General features: G+C 35.8%; 1 protein-coding gene across 4 annotated transcripts in view; it reads right to left on the bottom strand.

Moving 5' to 3' along the window:
- Tc2n (tandem C2 domains, nuclear) overlaps positions 1 to 14837 on the bottom strand; it is a 50402-nt gene that overhangs the window by 16994 nt on the left and 18571 nt on the right. For 3 of the 4 annotated variants that reach the window (XM_040742619.1, XM_040742616.1, XM_040742617.1), the window contains 6 exons: positions 13985 to 14152; positions 11829 to 11920; positions 10653 to 10728; positions 9495 to 9595; positions 7836 to 7952; positions 646 to 837 (listed from right to left, as the gene is read on the bottom strand). In XM_040742619.1, coding sequence (XP_040598553.1) covers positions 646 to 837; positions 7836 to 7952; positions 9495 to 9595; positions 10653 to 10728; positions 11829 to 11920; positions 13985 to 14152 — 746 coding nt within the window. The remainder of the gene's footprint in view (positions 1 to 645; positions 838 to 7835; positions 7953 to 9494; positions 9596 to 10652; positions 10729 to 11828; positions 11921 to 13984; positions 14153 to 14837) is intronic. The other variant, XM_040742618.1, reaches the window with a different exon arrangement.

The following is a 14837-nucleotide window of genomic DNA, read 5'->3' as shown; positions in this document are numbered from 1 at the left end:
TACATACTGTTTCCCAAAATAAACATAAAATGGTTTTATGTAAAAGCAAAAATGTATTAATTAAAATGAAAACAAATTTCCATTCTGTGATGAGGGTAGGTTGCAGCTTAACAGTAGAACATGAGTTCAGTATGTGGAAGGTCCTGGACTCCATCACTAGTAATGGCGCAGGGAAACCCAAATTCCATTCTAACCAATTTGTGAACAGATACACAGGTTACCTATGGTTAAAACCATTTTCTTAATCGTACTTTATAGTAATCTCAGATTGTATAAAGACTTTATGATTTATACTTATTTTTTCTGAGTCCTTAGCTACAAAACATGTTTAAAATTATTTGAAGTTATTCGTATGTCATAATTATTGCCTCTGCATTGTTACTCCTACAGTATGAAACATTGATGAAAAGTGTACTAGAAAAGGATAGTATGATGTTATTTTGGATAAAATGAAGAAAAATTTGATATGTTAATGTTTTATAAATTATTTCTAAAATATTACTTTAAAATTATATTGCTTCTTGAGAGCTTTCACAGTCTTCCAACATAATATATTGTACAAATTAACCTCCAACAATAAAGGTCATTATTAAACCATGTGAAAGATGTGAACTATGTTTAGTAGTATATACTACTATCACTTACAGATGTTTTTGAAGGTGGTATTATTTCCAACGAGTAATCCACTTCCTGTGTACTAAGACTTCTGAGTGATAGAGAACATTCTCCAATGGTTTTCTTCCTGGGAGTCTGGGTTTGAATCTTAAATACAAGTCTTGCAGTTTGTAGATTTTGTAGTTTAATAGCAAACACAAAAGTTTCCATAAACTCAATAGCCTTAAAAAACAAGAAAACATTAAACATAAATATTAAAAAGGCTGATATGCCATCATAAAATAAGTTTTATACCTAAGAAAGGTATTTAGAGTATGCTTACAAGAATATCTACTATCTCTAAAATTACCAATATATTATGTTTTAGTTTGCATTTTAGATTATTTTCCTAGAACATATTTCAAGTAAAAAGCTATATTAATAGCTATAAATATATATGTTTAGAGCAGTGGTTCTCAAACTTCCTAATGTTGCAACCCCCTAATACACTTCCTCATATTGTGGTGACCTGACTAAACATAAAATTTTGTTGTTAGTTCATAACTATAATTTTGCTATTGTTATGAATTGTAATGTAAATATCTGATATTCATGATATCTGATATGTAACCCTATGGAGTTGCAACCCACATATTAAGAACCACTATTTTAGAGTAATCAAAAAAATTCCTGTGCAGAATTGGAGGGTTCAGAGAATCTGGAAGGAGTTGGGGAAGGGAGAAAGCATGATTAGAATATACAGTATACAAAATTTCAATAAAATATTTCCTAATCATATTAAGTTAAAATAGCAGTATGTATTTCATTATTAAAATTAAAAATGAATTTTCTTGAGTTCTTAGATACTTGAATTATATTATTTTAAAGATGATATGTTCTCGTAAAAGCTATCTTTTCAGGGCTGGAGAAATGGCTTAGAGTGTATATTTTTTATTTAAATTAGAAACAAGCTTGCTTCATAGGTCAATCCCAGCTCCCTCTGCTTCACCTCCTCTGTTGTCCCTCCACCAGCTCCCAAGCCCTCACCCAATCCCCACACCATTCCCCAGGGAGGGTGAGGCCCTCCATAGGGGATCTCCAGAGTGTATCATTTCATCCAGGGCAGGGCTTAGTCCCCCACCCATGTGTCCAAGCTGAGAGAGCATCCCTATATTTGGAATAGGCTCCCAAAGATCATTCATACACCATGGTAAACACTGATCTACTACCCAAGACCCCAAAGATTACCAAGATCCCCTCACTGACATCACATTCAGGGAGTCTGGATCAATACCATGCTGGCCTTTCAGTCATCAGTCTGGGGCCCAAGAGCTCCCCGTTGTCAGGTCAGCTGTCTCTGTGGGTTTCACCAGCATGGTCTTGACCCCTTTGCTCATCACTCTTCCCTTTATGTCACTGGGTTCCAGGAGTTCAGTTCAGTGTCTAGCTCTGAGTATCTGCCTCTGCTTCCATCAGTCGCTGGATGAAGGTTTGGCAGTGGGATTGTAGGTTGGCATTCCCCTGATCCATGTCTAAAATCGATAAATGAGTGAATACATTCCATGTTTGTCTTTTTGTACCTGGGATACCTCACTCAGGATGGTTTCTTCTAATGCCATCCATTTGCCTGCAATTTTCAAGATTACATTGTTTTATTTTTCTGCTGAGTAGTACTCCATTGTGTAAATGTACCACATTTTCTCTATCCACTATTCAGTTGTGGGGCATCTAGGTTGCTTCCAGGATCTGGCTATTACAAACAATGCTGCTATGAACATAGTGGAACAGATGTCCTTGTTGTATGAATGTGCATCTTTTGGGTATATGCCTAAGAGTGGAATTTCTGGGTCTTGTGGTAGACTAAGTCCCATTTTCCTGAGGAATCTCCATACTGATTTCCAAAGTGGCTGTATGAGTTGGCACTCCCAGCAGCAGTAGAGGAGTGTTCCCCTCTCTTCACATCCTCTCCAGCATAAACTTTCCTTGATGTTTTTTATTTTACCCATTCTGACAGGAGTGAGATGGTATCTCAGAGTTGTTTTGATTTGCTTTTCCCTAATAGCTAAGGATGTTGAACACTTTCTCAAGTGTCTCTCAGCCATTTTAGACTGCTCTATTGAAAATTCTCTATTTAATTCTGTACCCCACTTTTTAATTGAATCCACTGGTATTTCAGAGACTTGCTTCTTGAGTTCTTTGTAAATTTTGGAGATCAGCCCTCTGTCAGATGTGGGGTTAGTGGATATCTTTTCCCATGCTGTGGGTTCCCTTTTTGTCTTGTTGACTGTATCCTTTGCCTTACAGAAGCTTCTCAGGTTCAGGAGGTCCCATTTATTAATTGTCAATCTCAGTGTCTGTGCTCCTGGTGTTATGTTCAGGGAATGGTCTCCTATACCAATTCATTCAAGGTTACCTTCCAATTCCTCTTATAAGAAGGCCAGTATGGATGAATTTATATTGAGGTCTTTGATCCATTTGGACTTAAGTTTTGTGAATGTCCATAGACATGGATCTATCTGCAGTCTTCTACATACCAACATCCAGTTATGCCAATACAATTTGTTGAAGATAATTTCCTTTTTCCATTGTATAATTTTAGCTTCTTTGTCAAAGATCAGGAATTTATACGTGTATGGGTTAATATCAGGGTGTTCAATTCGATTCCATTGGACTACCTGTCTATTTTTGTGCCAATACCAAGCTGTTTTCAGGACTATAGCTCTACAATAGAGCTGGAAGTAAGGGATGGTGATGCCTCCGGATGTTGCTTTGTTTAACAGGGTTGTTTTGGCTATCCTGGGTTTTTCCATATAAAGTTGAGAAGTGTTTTTTCAAGGTCTGTGAAGAAATATGCTAGGATTTTGATGGGGATTCCATTGAGTCTGTAGATTGCTTTTGACAAGAATGCTATTTTTACTACATTGATCCTACCTATCCAAGAGCATGGGAGATCTTTCCATTTTTCTGGTATCTTGTTTAATTTCTTTCTTTAAAGACTCAAAGTTCGTGAGATATAAGTCTTTCACTTGTTTGGTTAGAGTCACCCCAAGGTATTTTATGTTGTTTGTGGCAATTGTAAAGGATGATGTTTAATCTGACTTATTTCTCAGCCCTTTTATCGTCTGTATATAGTAGGGTTACTGATTTTTTTGAGTTGATCTTGTATCCTGCCACTTTGCTGAAGGTGTTTATCGGCTGTATGAGTTCCCTGGTAGAGTTTTTGGGTCACTTATGTAAATTATCATATCATCTGCAAATAGTGAAAGTTTGACTTTTTCCTTTCCAATCTGTATATCCTTGACCTCCTTTTGTTGTCTTATTGCTCTAGCCAGAACTATAAGTATAATATTGAAGAGGTATGAAGAGAGGGAACAGCCTTATCTTGTTCCTGATTTTAGAGGAATTGCCTTGTTCTCTCCATTTAGCTTGATGTTGGCTGTTGGTTTTCTGTATACAGCTTTTATTATGTTGAGGTATGTTCTTGTTATCCCAGATCTCTCCAAGACCTTTATCATGAAGGGGTGATGGATTTTGTCAAAGGCTTTTTCAGCATCTAGTGAGATGATCATGTCATTTTCATTTCTCAGCTTGTTTATATGATGGATTACATTGATGGATTTTCATATGCTGAAACATCCCTGCATCCCTAGGATGAAACCTACTTGATCATGGTGGATGATTTTTGTGATGTGTTCTTGGATCCAATTTGCCAGTATTTATTGGGTATTTTTGCATCAATGTTCATGAGGGATATTGTTCTGAAGTTCTCTTTCTTGGTTGTGTCTTTGTGTGGCTTGGGTATCAATGTTATTCAAGCCTCGCAAAAAGTGTTTGGCAAAGACCCTTTTGTTTTTATTGCATGGAATACTTTTGAGGAGAACTGGTAAGCTGTTCTTTGAATTTCTGATAGAATTCTGCACTGAGGCCATCTGGACCTGGGCTTTTTTTTTGATTGGGAGACATTTGATGACTGCTTTTATTTCCTTAGGGGGTCATAAGTCTATTTAAATTGCTTATCTGTTCTTAATTTAATTTTGGTAAATGATATCTATCAAGAAAATTGTCCATTTCCTTTAAATTTTCCAATATTGTGGAGTATAGGTTTTCAAAATGAGACCTGATGATACTCTGGATTTCCTCAGTGTCTGTTGTTATGTCACCCTTTTCATTTCTGATTTTGTTAATTTGCATGTTCACACTCTTTGTATTGCTTTCCTAGTTTCTACTACATTGAATTCAGCCCTCAATTTGATTGCTTCCTGTCATCTACTCCTCCAGAGTAAGTTTGCTTCCTTTTGTTCTAGAGTTTTCAGTTGTTCTCTAGTGTGAGTATTCTCCAGTTTCTTCACATGGGCACTCAGTGCTATGAACTTTCCTCTTAACACTACTTTCAAAGTGTCCCGTCAGTTTTGGTATGTTGTTTCTTCATTCTCCTTGAATTCTAGGAAGATTTTTATTTCTTCTTAGACCCAGGAATGGTGCAAATGCACATTATTCAATTTCCATGAGTTTGTATGGTTTCTGCAGTTTGTGTTGTTGTTGAAATCTAACTTTAGAGCATGGTGGTCTGATAAGATATATAGAGATATTCCAATTTTTTGTACCTGTTGAGGTTTTGCTATGTTGCCTTTGAGAAGGTTCCATGTGGAGCTGAGAAGAAGGTATACTATTTTGTGTTTGGTTGGAGTGTTCTATAGATGTCTGTTAATCCCAGTTTAGTCATAACTTCTATTAGTTCCTTTACTTCTTTGTTAAGTTTCTGTCTGATAGTTCTGCCTAGTGGTGAGAGTGGAGTGTTGAAGTCTCCCACTGTAAGTGTGTGAGGTTTTATATGTGATTTGAGTTTTAGTAATGTTTCTTTTACAAATGTGGATGCCTTTATATTTGGAGCATAGATGTTCAGAATTGAGACTTCATCTTGGTTAATTTTTCCTATGATGAGTATGTAATGACCTCATTCATCTCTGATTGATTTTAGTTTAAAGTCTAATTTGTTAGATATTAGGACTGCTACCCCTGCTTGTTTCTTGGGTCCATTTCCCAACCCTAAACTCTGAGGTTAACACTGTCTTTGAAGCTGAGGTGTGTTTCTTGTATGCAGCAGAAGCATGGATTCTGTCTTCGAATCCATTCTGTTAGCCTATGTCTTTTTATGGGCAAGTGAAGACCATTAATATTGAGGGATATTAGTGACCATTGATTGCTCATTCTTGTTTGTTTTGGAATCATTGTTGTTGGTGGAATTTTATGTGGATTTCCACCTGTTATTTCTTTTGCCTCTTGGTAAAGTGGGATTATCTATTGCCTATGTTTTTCTGGTTGTAGCTAACTTCCTTGGGTTGGAGTTTTCCTTCCAAAACTTTCTGTAGGGCTTGGTTAGTGGATAGGTATTGTTTAAATCTTGTTTTGTCATGCAATATCTTGTTTTCTCCATCTATAGTGATTGAATGCTTTGCTGAGTATAGCAGTCTGGGCTGGCATCCATGGTCTCTTAGTGTTGGTAGAATATATATCCAGGATCTTCTGACTTTCAGAGTTTCCATGGAGAAGTCAGGTGTAATTCTGATAGGTTTTTCTTCATATGTTACTTGGCCTTTTTCCTTAGCAGCTCTTAATATTCTTTTTTATTCTCTATGTTTGGGGTCTTGATTATTATGTGGCAAGGAAACTTTTTTTGTGGTCAACTCTATTTGGTGTTCTGTAAGCTTCTTGTACTTTCATTGGCATGTCTTTCTTTAGGTTGGGAAAGTTTTCTCCTATGATTTTGTTGAATATGTTTTCTGCCCCTTTGAGGTAGGTTTCTTCCCCTTCTTCTATACCTATTATTCTTAAGTTTGGTCTTTTTCACCTTCTTCTATACCAATTATTCTTAAGTTTGGTCTTTTCACAGTGTCCCATATTTCTTGAATATTTTGTGTTAGGGATTTGTTGGACTTAAGATTTTCTTTGGTCGATGAATCTATTTCTCCCAGTGTATCTTCAACACCTGAGATTCTCTCTTCCATATCTTGCATTCTGTTGGTTATGCTTGCATCTGTAGTACCTGATTGTCTGCCCAGCTTTTCTATTTCCAGCATTCCTTCAGACTGTGGTTTTTTTATTGTTTCTATTTCAGATTTCAGTCCTTGCACTTTATGAACTGTTTCTTGCAATTTTTGCTGTATCTTTTCCTCCATTTCTTGCATTTTTTGGTTTGTTTTTTCTTCTAACTCTTTAAGGGATTTTCCCATCTCATCTTTGACGGCCTCTATTATTTTCATGAAGTTGTTTTTAAGGTCATTCCCTTCTCCTTCATTTATGTTGGAATGTTCGAGTCTTGCTGGTGTAGAGTCTCTAGACTCTGGTGGTGACATATTTGTTTTTGTGTTGCTGAGTGTGTTTTTATATTGTCTCCTTCCCATCCCTTCTTCCAGTAGGTGCAGAAGGAGCCTCTTCCTCTCCTGGTGCGTATGGGACCTGGGTTCGCAGGACCAGGGTTCACTTCCAGTGAGTGCAGGTAAGACCAATGCTCTGGTAGCTCTCCTCTTCCTGGTCCCATAGGTGGAGAAATGGACTAGGATGCTGGGGTGCATTGGCTCCCGCTGCTGGGATGGCAGCTGCAGTGGCAGACCCCAAGCACACGCTGAGTGTATACTGTTTTTACAATGGACATGAGTTCAAGTCTCAGCACCCATATCAAGTGGCTTTACACCCACCTGTTAATTGCCGCTCCAAGAGATGCAATCATCTAGCCAAAATGTGCATTGTACTTATGTGTACAAACCAATACACACACACACACGTAAACATAAAGAATCTTAAAATATATTTTCATTTCCCTATATAAACAACTTTTTAAACATATCAAAAGACAATAATGGGCATGTATTTAAATTAATGTGAAAACAATCTATAAAATAAAACTCAAGAAAATAATCCTTCTAGTTACTATAATTGGAAGATTTGTGGAACAAGATTAACTGCAATTCTGTAATGACTTTCAAAGCCAAAGAGTATTGGAAGCAAGAAAAGTAAAGAAGTTTCTTACCTATTGGTAATCTTCTATATATTCTAGCTAATTACAGTTTTCTTTTTAAATTCATCTTAATACCAAAGAAACAGTAAATACTCTTAGAATTTAAAATCATCTTTTAAAAGCAAATTTCTTCAAAACAAAACACTTTCTTATTCTCACATTTTACAGAAATAAAAGAGATAAATATGAGAAAAATGAAAAAATTCAAATACACAAAGCCACTTACATTGGAAGCTTCTTTGGCTGAAGATTTGAAATGCACTGGTTTGGACAAAGTTAAAATTCCTTTTATAGATATTGTGGGAGTGTCTCCATAACTAGAGGGCCAAATTACATCTCTGCACTAAAAACAAAAATAAATTGAAAGCATAATTTATGTTTTTACAAAGGACTTTGACAATACAAATATTTGTGATGTATGTATTAGTTAATAACTTTTTTGAGACTACAGACATAGCCCTGGTTTTGGGGACTCATTATGTAGATGAGGCTGGCCTCAAAGATCCACCTGCCTCTGCCTCCAGAGTACTGGGATTGAAGATGTGTGCTAATATGTTCTATTGAGTTAATGATTTTTTAATTAAATTTTTAATAAATTTTAGAATATTACGATTTCATGTTTCATCATATTAACATTTTGACTTTTTCTAGATTCCTATTAGTTTCCATCATGACATTTTAATATATACTTGTTTTGGTTAATACTCTTCCTATACTCCTCTCGCCTCTCATTTGTACCCAGTTATCCTCTTCTAGCTTTCAAGTTACCTATATTCCATTATCATCCATAAACCTTATCCTTAAAAACTCTATTCCATAACAATTTTAAAAGAAGCCATAAACACCCCTTTTATGGTCCTCTTTCTAATTTCCTAACATCCAACATGTCCATATAAAAATTAAAAGCAGGGTCCACATGTGAAAGAGAGCATGTTGTTTATCTTCTGAGTCTTGTTTAACTTGTTTATTTTCAGATCTATTCATTTTCCTGAAATTTTCACATTTATATAGCTAAATAAAATTCCATTGTGTGTATATACCATATCTTTAAAATCAATTCTTATGCTGACACACATATAAGTTGATTTAATTTCTTTGCTACTGTGAATAGAAAAGCAATAAACATGAATATACAAGTAAATCTGTAATGAGACTTATAGTCCTTTGGGTACATGCCTAGCAGCTGAGTCATATGGTAGCTTTATTTTTAGTTTGTTGGGTTTTTTTTGCGACCTCTCTATAATGATTTCCACAGTGGCTACACCAGTTTACACTCCCACAAAGGATTCCTTTTCCCCAGCATCCTCACTAGTATTTGTTGTCATTTGCTTTTGAAGATAGGCATTTCCCTGATGGTTGAGGATACGGAACATTACTTAGGAATTTGTTATCCTTTTGTATTCCTTCTTTCAAGGTCTCTCTGTTCAGTTTAGTGTTCACTTATTGACTGGCAGTTTGGAGGTTTTGTTGTTTAATGTTTTCATTTCTTTATATATTCAAGATACTAACTCCTTGTCTAAAGTATAACTGGCGAAGACTTTCTCCCAGGTAGGCTGTCCATTCACTCTGCTGATAGTTTCCTTTCCTATTCAGAAGCTTTTAAATTTTATGAAATTCCACTTGTTGATCTTTGGAGTTGTTTCCTGGGCTATTAGAGTCCTGATCAAATAGTTTTTTACCTAAACCTGTATCTTGAAACTTTTCCTGTTTCCTTCTAGCAGTTCATTGTTAAATACTTTATTAAACACTCTGCAAAATACAATAGAATCCTAAATTATGAAGACAATTACTGACCCCCTTCTCCAAGAAGAAGCAACACTAGATACATGCTGATTAAAAATATTCAATTTAATAACAAAAATCAGTATTAATTACACTAATTTACCTGCAGAACTGTGATCCAAATCTGTTCTGCTGAAGAATTATAAAACAATTTCACATTCAATCTCCCCAAGTCTCTTTCATCTCCTGATAGGGTAATTGTATCTGAATTATAAAGGACAAAAAATATAAATTCCATGCAGTCTTCTTAATCCATCTAAGCTCATTTGATACAAACCAATTTTTAAAAAATATACACATATACATACATATATAGATACATAGATAGATACATAGATAGATAGATAGATAGATAGATAAAGAATTTTTGAGACAAGATCTTACTATGCCTATTCTGAAACTCATGTAGATCAAGCTGGTCTTGAAATCACCCAGATCTGCCTGCCTTTGACTATAAAGCATGTGCCAACATACCTGGCAAAAACTGATATTTTTTTTAAGTTTCCAATGTTGTAAGACAAACTCACTCTTGTATCTTTTTTAGTGAAGCTCTAGACATAAAATACACTAAGAATGCATATACTGTAAGAATTTAACAAAATTGCAATGTGAGTGATTGGGTTAAAACTCTGCAAACTTTTGCAAACAGCACTTGTAAGATCTATGTGCTTCTAAAAGCTCCTTAATATATATACTTTAAAACACAAATAAGCCAGGTAGTGGTGGTGCCTGCCTTTAATCCTAGTACTCAAGAGGCAAAGGCCAATGTATCTCTGTGAATTTGAGGCCAGCCTGGTCTATAGGACAGCCAAGGTTATACAGAGAAACCTTATCTAAATGAACAAACAAAAAAATCTACCCCCCCCCCCAGTGTGTGTGGGTGTGGGTGTGTGTGTGTCCTTATATTCTTTTATATAACCTCCTTCAAATTAGTATTGCCCTCTCCCACGGGAGCCATGAAAGATGCCAATTTCATACTGATTCCGTGTGTGTGTGTGTGTGTGTGTGCGTGTGTGTGTGTGTGTGTGTGTGTGTGTCAAAAGATATGTAATGGCTTACTTTAAAAAATATTCATTCTTGTCTGAACACTGAGCCATGATCTATCTGATCTGAGTTTGTGATACTACTGTCAACATAGGTTCAATAACAAGCATAAAGAATGTATAGAACATTTTTTCTTTATCCAATTATAACACTTTCAAACTATTACTGAGTAGAAATAACCTGTAAAACAGTATAAATAGGATACTGCAGTCCTTACCCAGGCTTCTGTTACTGCCCTGAGAATTTTTCCTTGAAGAACAACTACTAGGCACACTGGACAATGAGTCATGTCTCTGCAACAACAACAAAAATACTTCAGCCAGAAACTGCATACCAAACTTTAAAACCTTTCATATTTATGCCCCAATAAATACCTTGATATCAAACTCTGTCAGTATTATCAGTCAGAATTTCCCACTTTTGTAGGAGAAGAAACACTCTAACATGTATCAAAAAATACCTTCATAGATAATATTGGAAAGCCTTTAGTAGTTTTGGTTTGGTATTAATTTTCATATTGCATACATTACTGGAAGTGTCCAGTAACCTATAAAAGTGTAAAACAGAATTATCAAAGCATAGTCCCTTTAGACCAGGAACATTACTGCATCATGCAAACTTCATACAAATAAAAATTCAGAAGCCATCACAGGACTATAAAGCATTATGTATTTAGAAATTAATGACAGGATTATTAGAGATAATTTAGAATATATGCCCATTTATAAAGCATGCCTTCTCCAACAACAAAGCGAAGTCCATAAGTATATATGTGAAAATGTTCAGGGTGCTTTTCCCCTCACAGGATGACAGATAACTTATCTGATGTTTACTTTTTTTATTTTTTGGTGTTTTCAGACAAGGTTTTACTCTCTGGCCTAGGCTTTTCTCATATTCTTCAATGATCCTCTTGCCTCAGCCTTCTAGTGCTGGGATTACAAGCATGAAGCACCATTTCTAGCTTAGTTCCTAATTTTAAACAGAACTTGGCTGAACTAAGAATGAAACACTTTAAACTATCAAAGGATGCCAGATCAGTATTATAGAAAAATTAAAGTCTTACACCCCAATGGAAATACTAGTAACTGCCTGATTGCGGTCAATAAGCAAAGAAGTACTTTTAACTATGATTACAAATCCCAACTGCCTCAAGATCCTTAAGTTTGTGCCAATTGAGGGATACAAAACTATGCAAAATGAATCAAATATAATGCCTTTTATTAATCACTGAAATGTTCCTAAAATAATGACTATAGGAAATGTCAAGCACTTATACTTCAAATACTGTAATACACATAGCTACAGAAATACATGTGATTCCTAATGTAATTCATATAGTTCTGACTTTTTATTTGAAAAGTTCACATATAATGAAAGTTATATAATTATATACCTGGATAAATCGTTGAGGTGAAGTTGTGAGATCAAACATAGATTTGCTTAGCCCAGGGGAACCAGGAAGTTTACTGGTCCTTAAATCACAAACTACAAAGGGACAAGAGAAAAGTTATTTTTATTAATAACAATGAAACAGTGACATTCTACTTCATTGTCATAAGCCAAATCTCTACAGGAATCATCATGTATATTATATATAAATTTATATAAACAGAAATTCTGATAAAATCTTTAAAAGTTCAACTATTTTAATCTTTAAATAGAAGTCAATAGCAATTGAACAACACATTTTCATATCCACATCAAATTTTAAGTGTGTTTTGCTTATATTCCCCCAGTCCTTCATCCAAAAAAGTAATTTGATACAAATTAAGTATTCTCTGACAAATGTAACTTGACTACTATTTAATGAGCACATACATTATAACATTTTAATCCTGAGTTAAATGTGCTCTTTTATTTCTGGTTCTCGTCCCAAACTGTAAGATCTTTTTTAAAAAGGAACTCTGCACACTAAGTGTGTATTCTAGCACAGTGCTGCTAAGCACAGAGTAGCCCTTATGAAAATATGTTATTTTCGTGCTGGGCGTTGGTGGTGCACGCCTTTAATCCCAGCACTCGGGAGGCAGAGGCAGGCGGATCTCTGTGAGTTCGAGGCCAGGCTGGACCGACAGCCTCCAAAACAGAGAAACCCTGTCTCGTAAAAACCAAAAAAAAAAAATGTTATTTTTAGTGATGTTGATGTATGTGTGCATATAGACCAGTAAAATCTAAAAACGTGAGAATTGCATGAATCTGAGACACACATTGTAGTTATATAACTGATAGAGTCCCAAATAGCAAACGTTAAAATTCTAGTTATTCTCTATTATTTGTATCTACCTCCAATCATGAGTTCATAAAAAAAAAGGAAATATATTGGCTGGACCCATGGGTGGAGAAGAAGACTAGGATCTGGGCTTGTTTAACCCACAGAAACAGCTGACCTGAACAAGGGGGAGCTCTTGAACCCCAGACTGATGGCTGGGAATCTAGCATGGGACTAATCCAGACCCCCTGAATGTGGGTGTCAGTGAGGAGGCCTAGGCAATCATGGGGCCTTGGGTAGTAGTAGATCAGTATTTATCCCTGGCATACAAATAGATTTTGGGTGCCCATTCCACAATGAGAGATACTCTCTCAGCCTGGACTCTTGGGGGAGGGCCTAAGCCCTGCCCTGGATGAAATGACAGACTATGGAAACCCACCATGGAGGGCCTCACTCTCCCTGGGGAAAGGTGTGGCAAATGGGGGAGGGGGATGGGGGATTGGTGGGAGGGCATGGGAGGAGGGGAAGCAGAGGGAGAGGGAGCTGGGATTGACATGTGAAGCAACCTTGTTTCTTTTTTGTTTTTTTTGTCTTATTAGGTCTTTTTTTTATTAATTTTTTTTTATTTTCCATTTTAAATTTAGATAAGAAACAAGGTTGCTTCACAAGTCAGTACGAGGTCCCTCTCCCTTTCCCTCCCCTCCTCCCGTGCCCTCCCCCATCCCCCCCCGTTATCCCCTCATTCCCCCAGGGAGGGTGAGGCCCTCCATGGGGGTGTCCATAGTCTGTCATTTCATATAGGGCAGGGCCTAGATCCTTCCCCAAGAGTTCAGGGTGAGAGTGCACCTCACATTGTTCTATGGGAGTCCAGAGACCGTGTGTATACTTGGGATGGGTACTGATCTGCTGTCCAAGGCTCAATAGATTGTGGTGGCACAACCTTGTTTCTAATTTAAATTTAAAAATAAAGTAAATAATATATATAAAATAGGGAAAAGCAATATAAAATAAAATAATACCTTTTTAAAAAGGAAATATATCTATTGTAAAATTTATTAAGTATACAACATAAAATTTATGTAAAATAATCCATAATAAAAATTTTAAAGAAAAATAAAATGGAATTTGGAACTACCAAAAGACATATTACATTATCTGTCAACATGTATATTAATTATAACACCAGAGAGAAGCCCATAACACTTATCACACACTTGTGAAGTCTGCTTTGTTCTTATTTTAAAACTGCTCTTAATAATAACTATTTCTGCTAGGGTCTTAGATTTAATTTCTAAATTTTCTAAAGATAAGCCCAGAGAAAAAGCACAAAAATGTTTTCTTACCAGATCCATACATTTTTTTTGTTTCAAAATGAGGAGAAAAGCGCCTACTTATGTCAGGTGAAAAGTGCTGATATATATAGCATGGATTATACACATCATAGCTGGGCCCATGGTAGAACGAACTGCAAAGTTCTGCCTTTTGATCTCCAAAAGATGCTCTAGCAGATCCTGAAAGCAAGTGTTTCTATAAGCCAACAGTGATACACTGAAGGAACATGCTAGAAATACTTTGTCACAAATAATACTAAAATATATACCTTAACCAGCACACCTTTATAGAATTGTAATTGAATGATATAAGGAATGAGCCAAGAATCCTGCTCTTAAAAGACTGGCAAATTTTTGGCATTTTTCTTTGTGCAAAGATAATTCTGTACTTCACAACCTGAATTTCCTCTTACGTTTCTACTTATCATATATAACATTACATATATCCACTTTAAGAAAACAACATTTAGAAAATTGACCACAAGCAATAAGATACAATAAGATCTTTTATTTGAAAGGGCTCAAGTAAAATAAAGCATTTTTCAACAACAATGCAATTAAGTTGGAAATCAAATAACAACAGCAAAATTAATAGAAAATATTTATAGAAATACTAAGAACCAAGAATTTTTTTAAAGATTTATGTATTTATTACAGTGTTTTGCCTACATGCCAGGAGAGGACACCAGACTGAATTGTAGATGTTTGTGAGCCACCAGGTGGTTGCTGGGAATTGAACTCAGGACCTCTGGAAGAGCAGTCAGTGCTCTTAACCTCTGAGCTATCTACCTCTCCAGCCAAGAATATTTGTAACATAACCTTTAAGAAGAAAATCAAAAGACTTGAGAGACACCTCAGCTGTTAA

This window comes from Mesocricetus auratus, unplaced genomic scaffold (genome assembly GCF_017639785.1).
Source record: "Mesocricetus auratus isolate SY011 unplaced genomic scaffold, BCM_Maur_2.0 Super-Scaffold_15014, whole genome shotgun sequence".
Taxonomy (NCBI): domain Eukaryota; kingdom Metazoa; phylum Chordata; class Mammalia; order Rodentia; family Cricetidae; genus Mesocricetus; species Mesocricetus auratus.
This window is presented reverse-complemented; position numbering and strand designations above follow the sequence as displayed.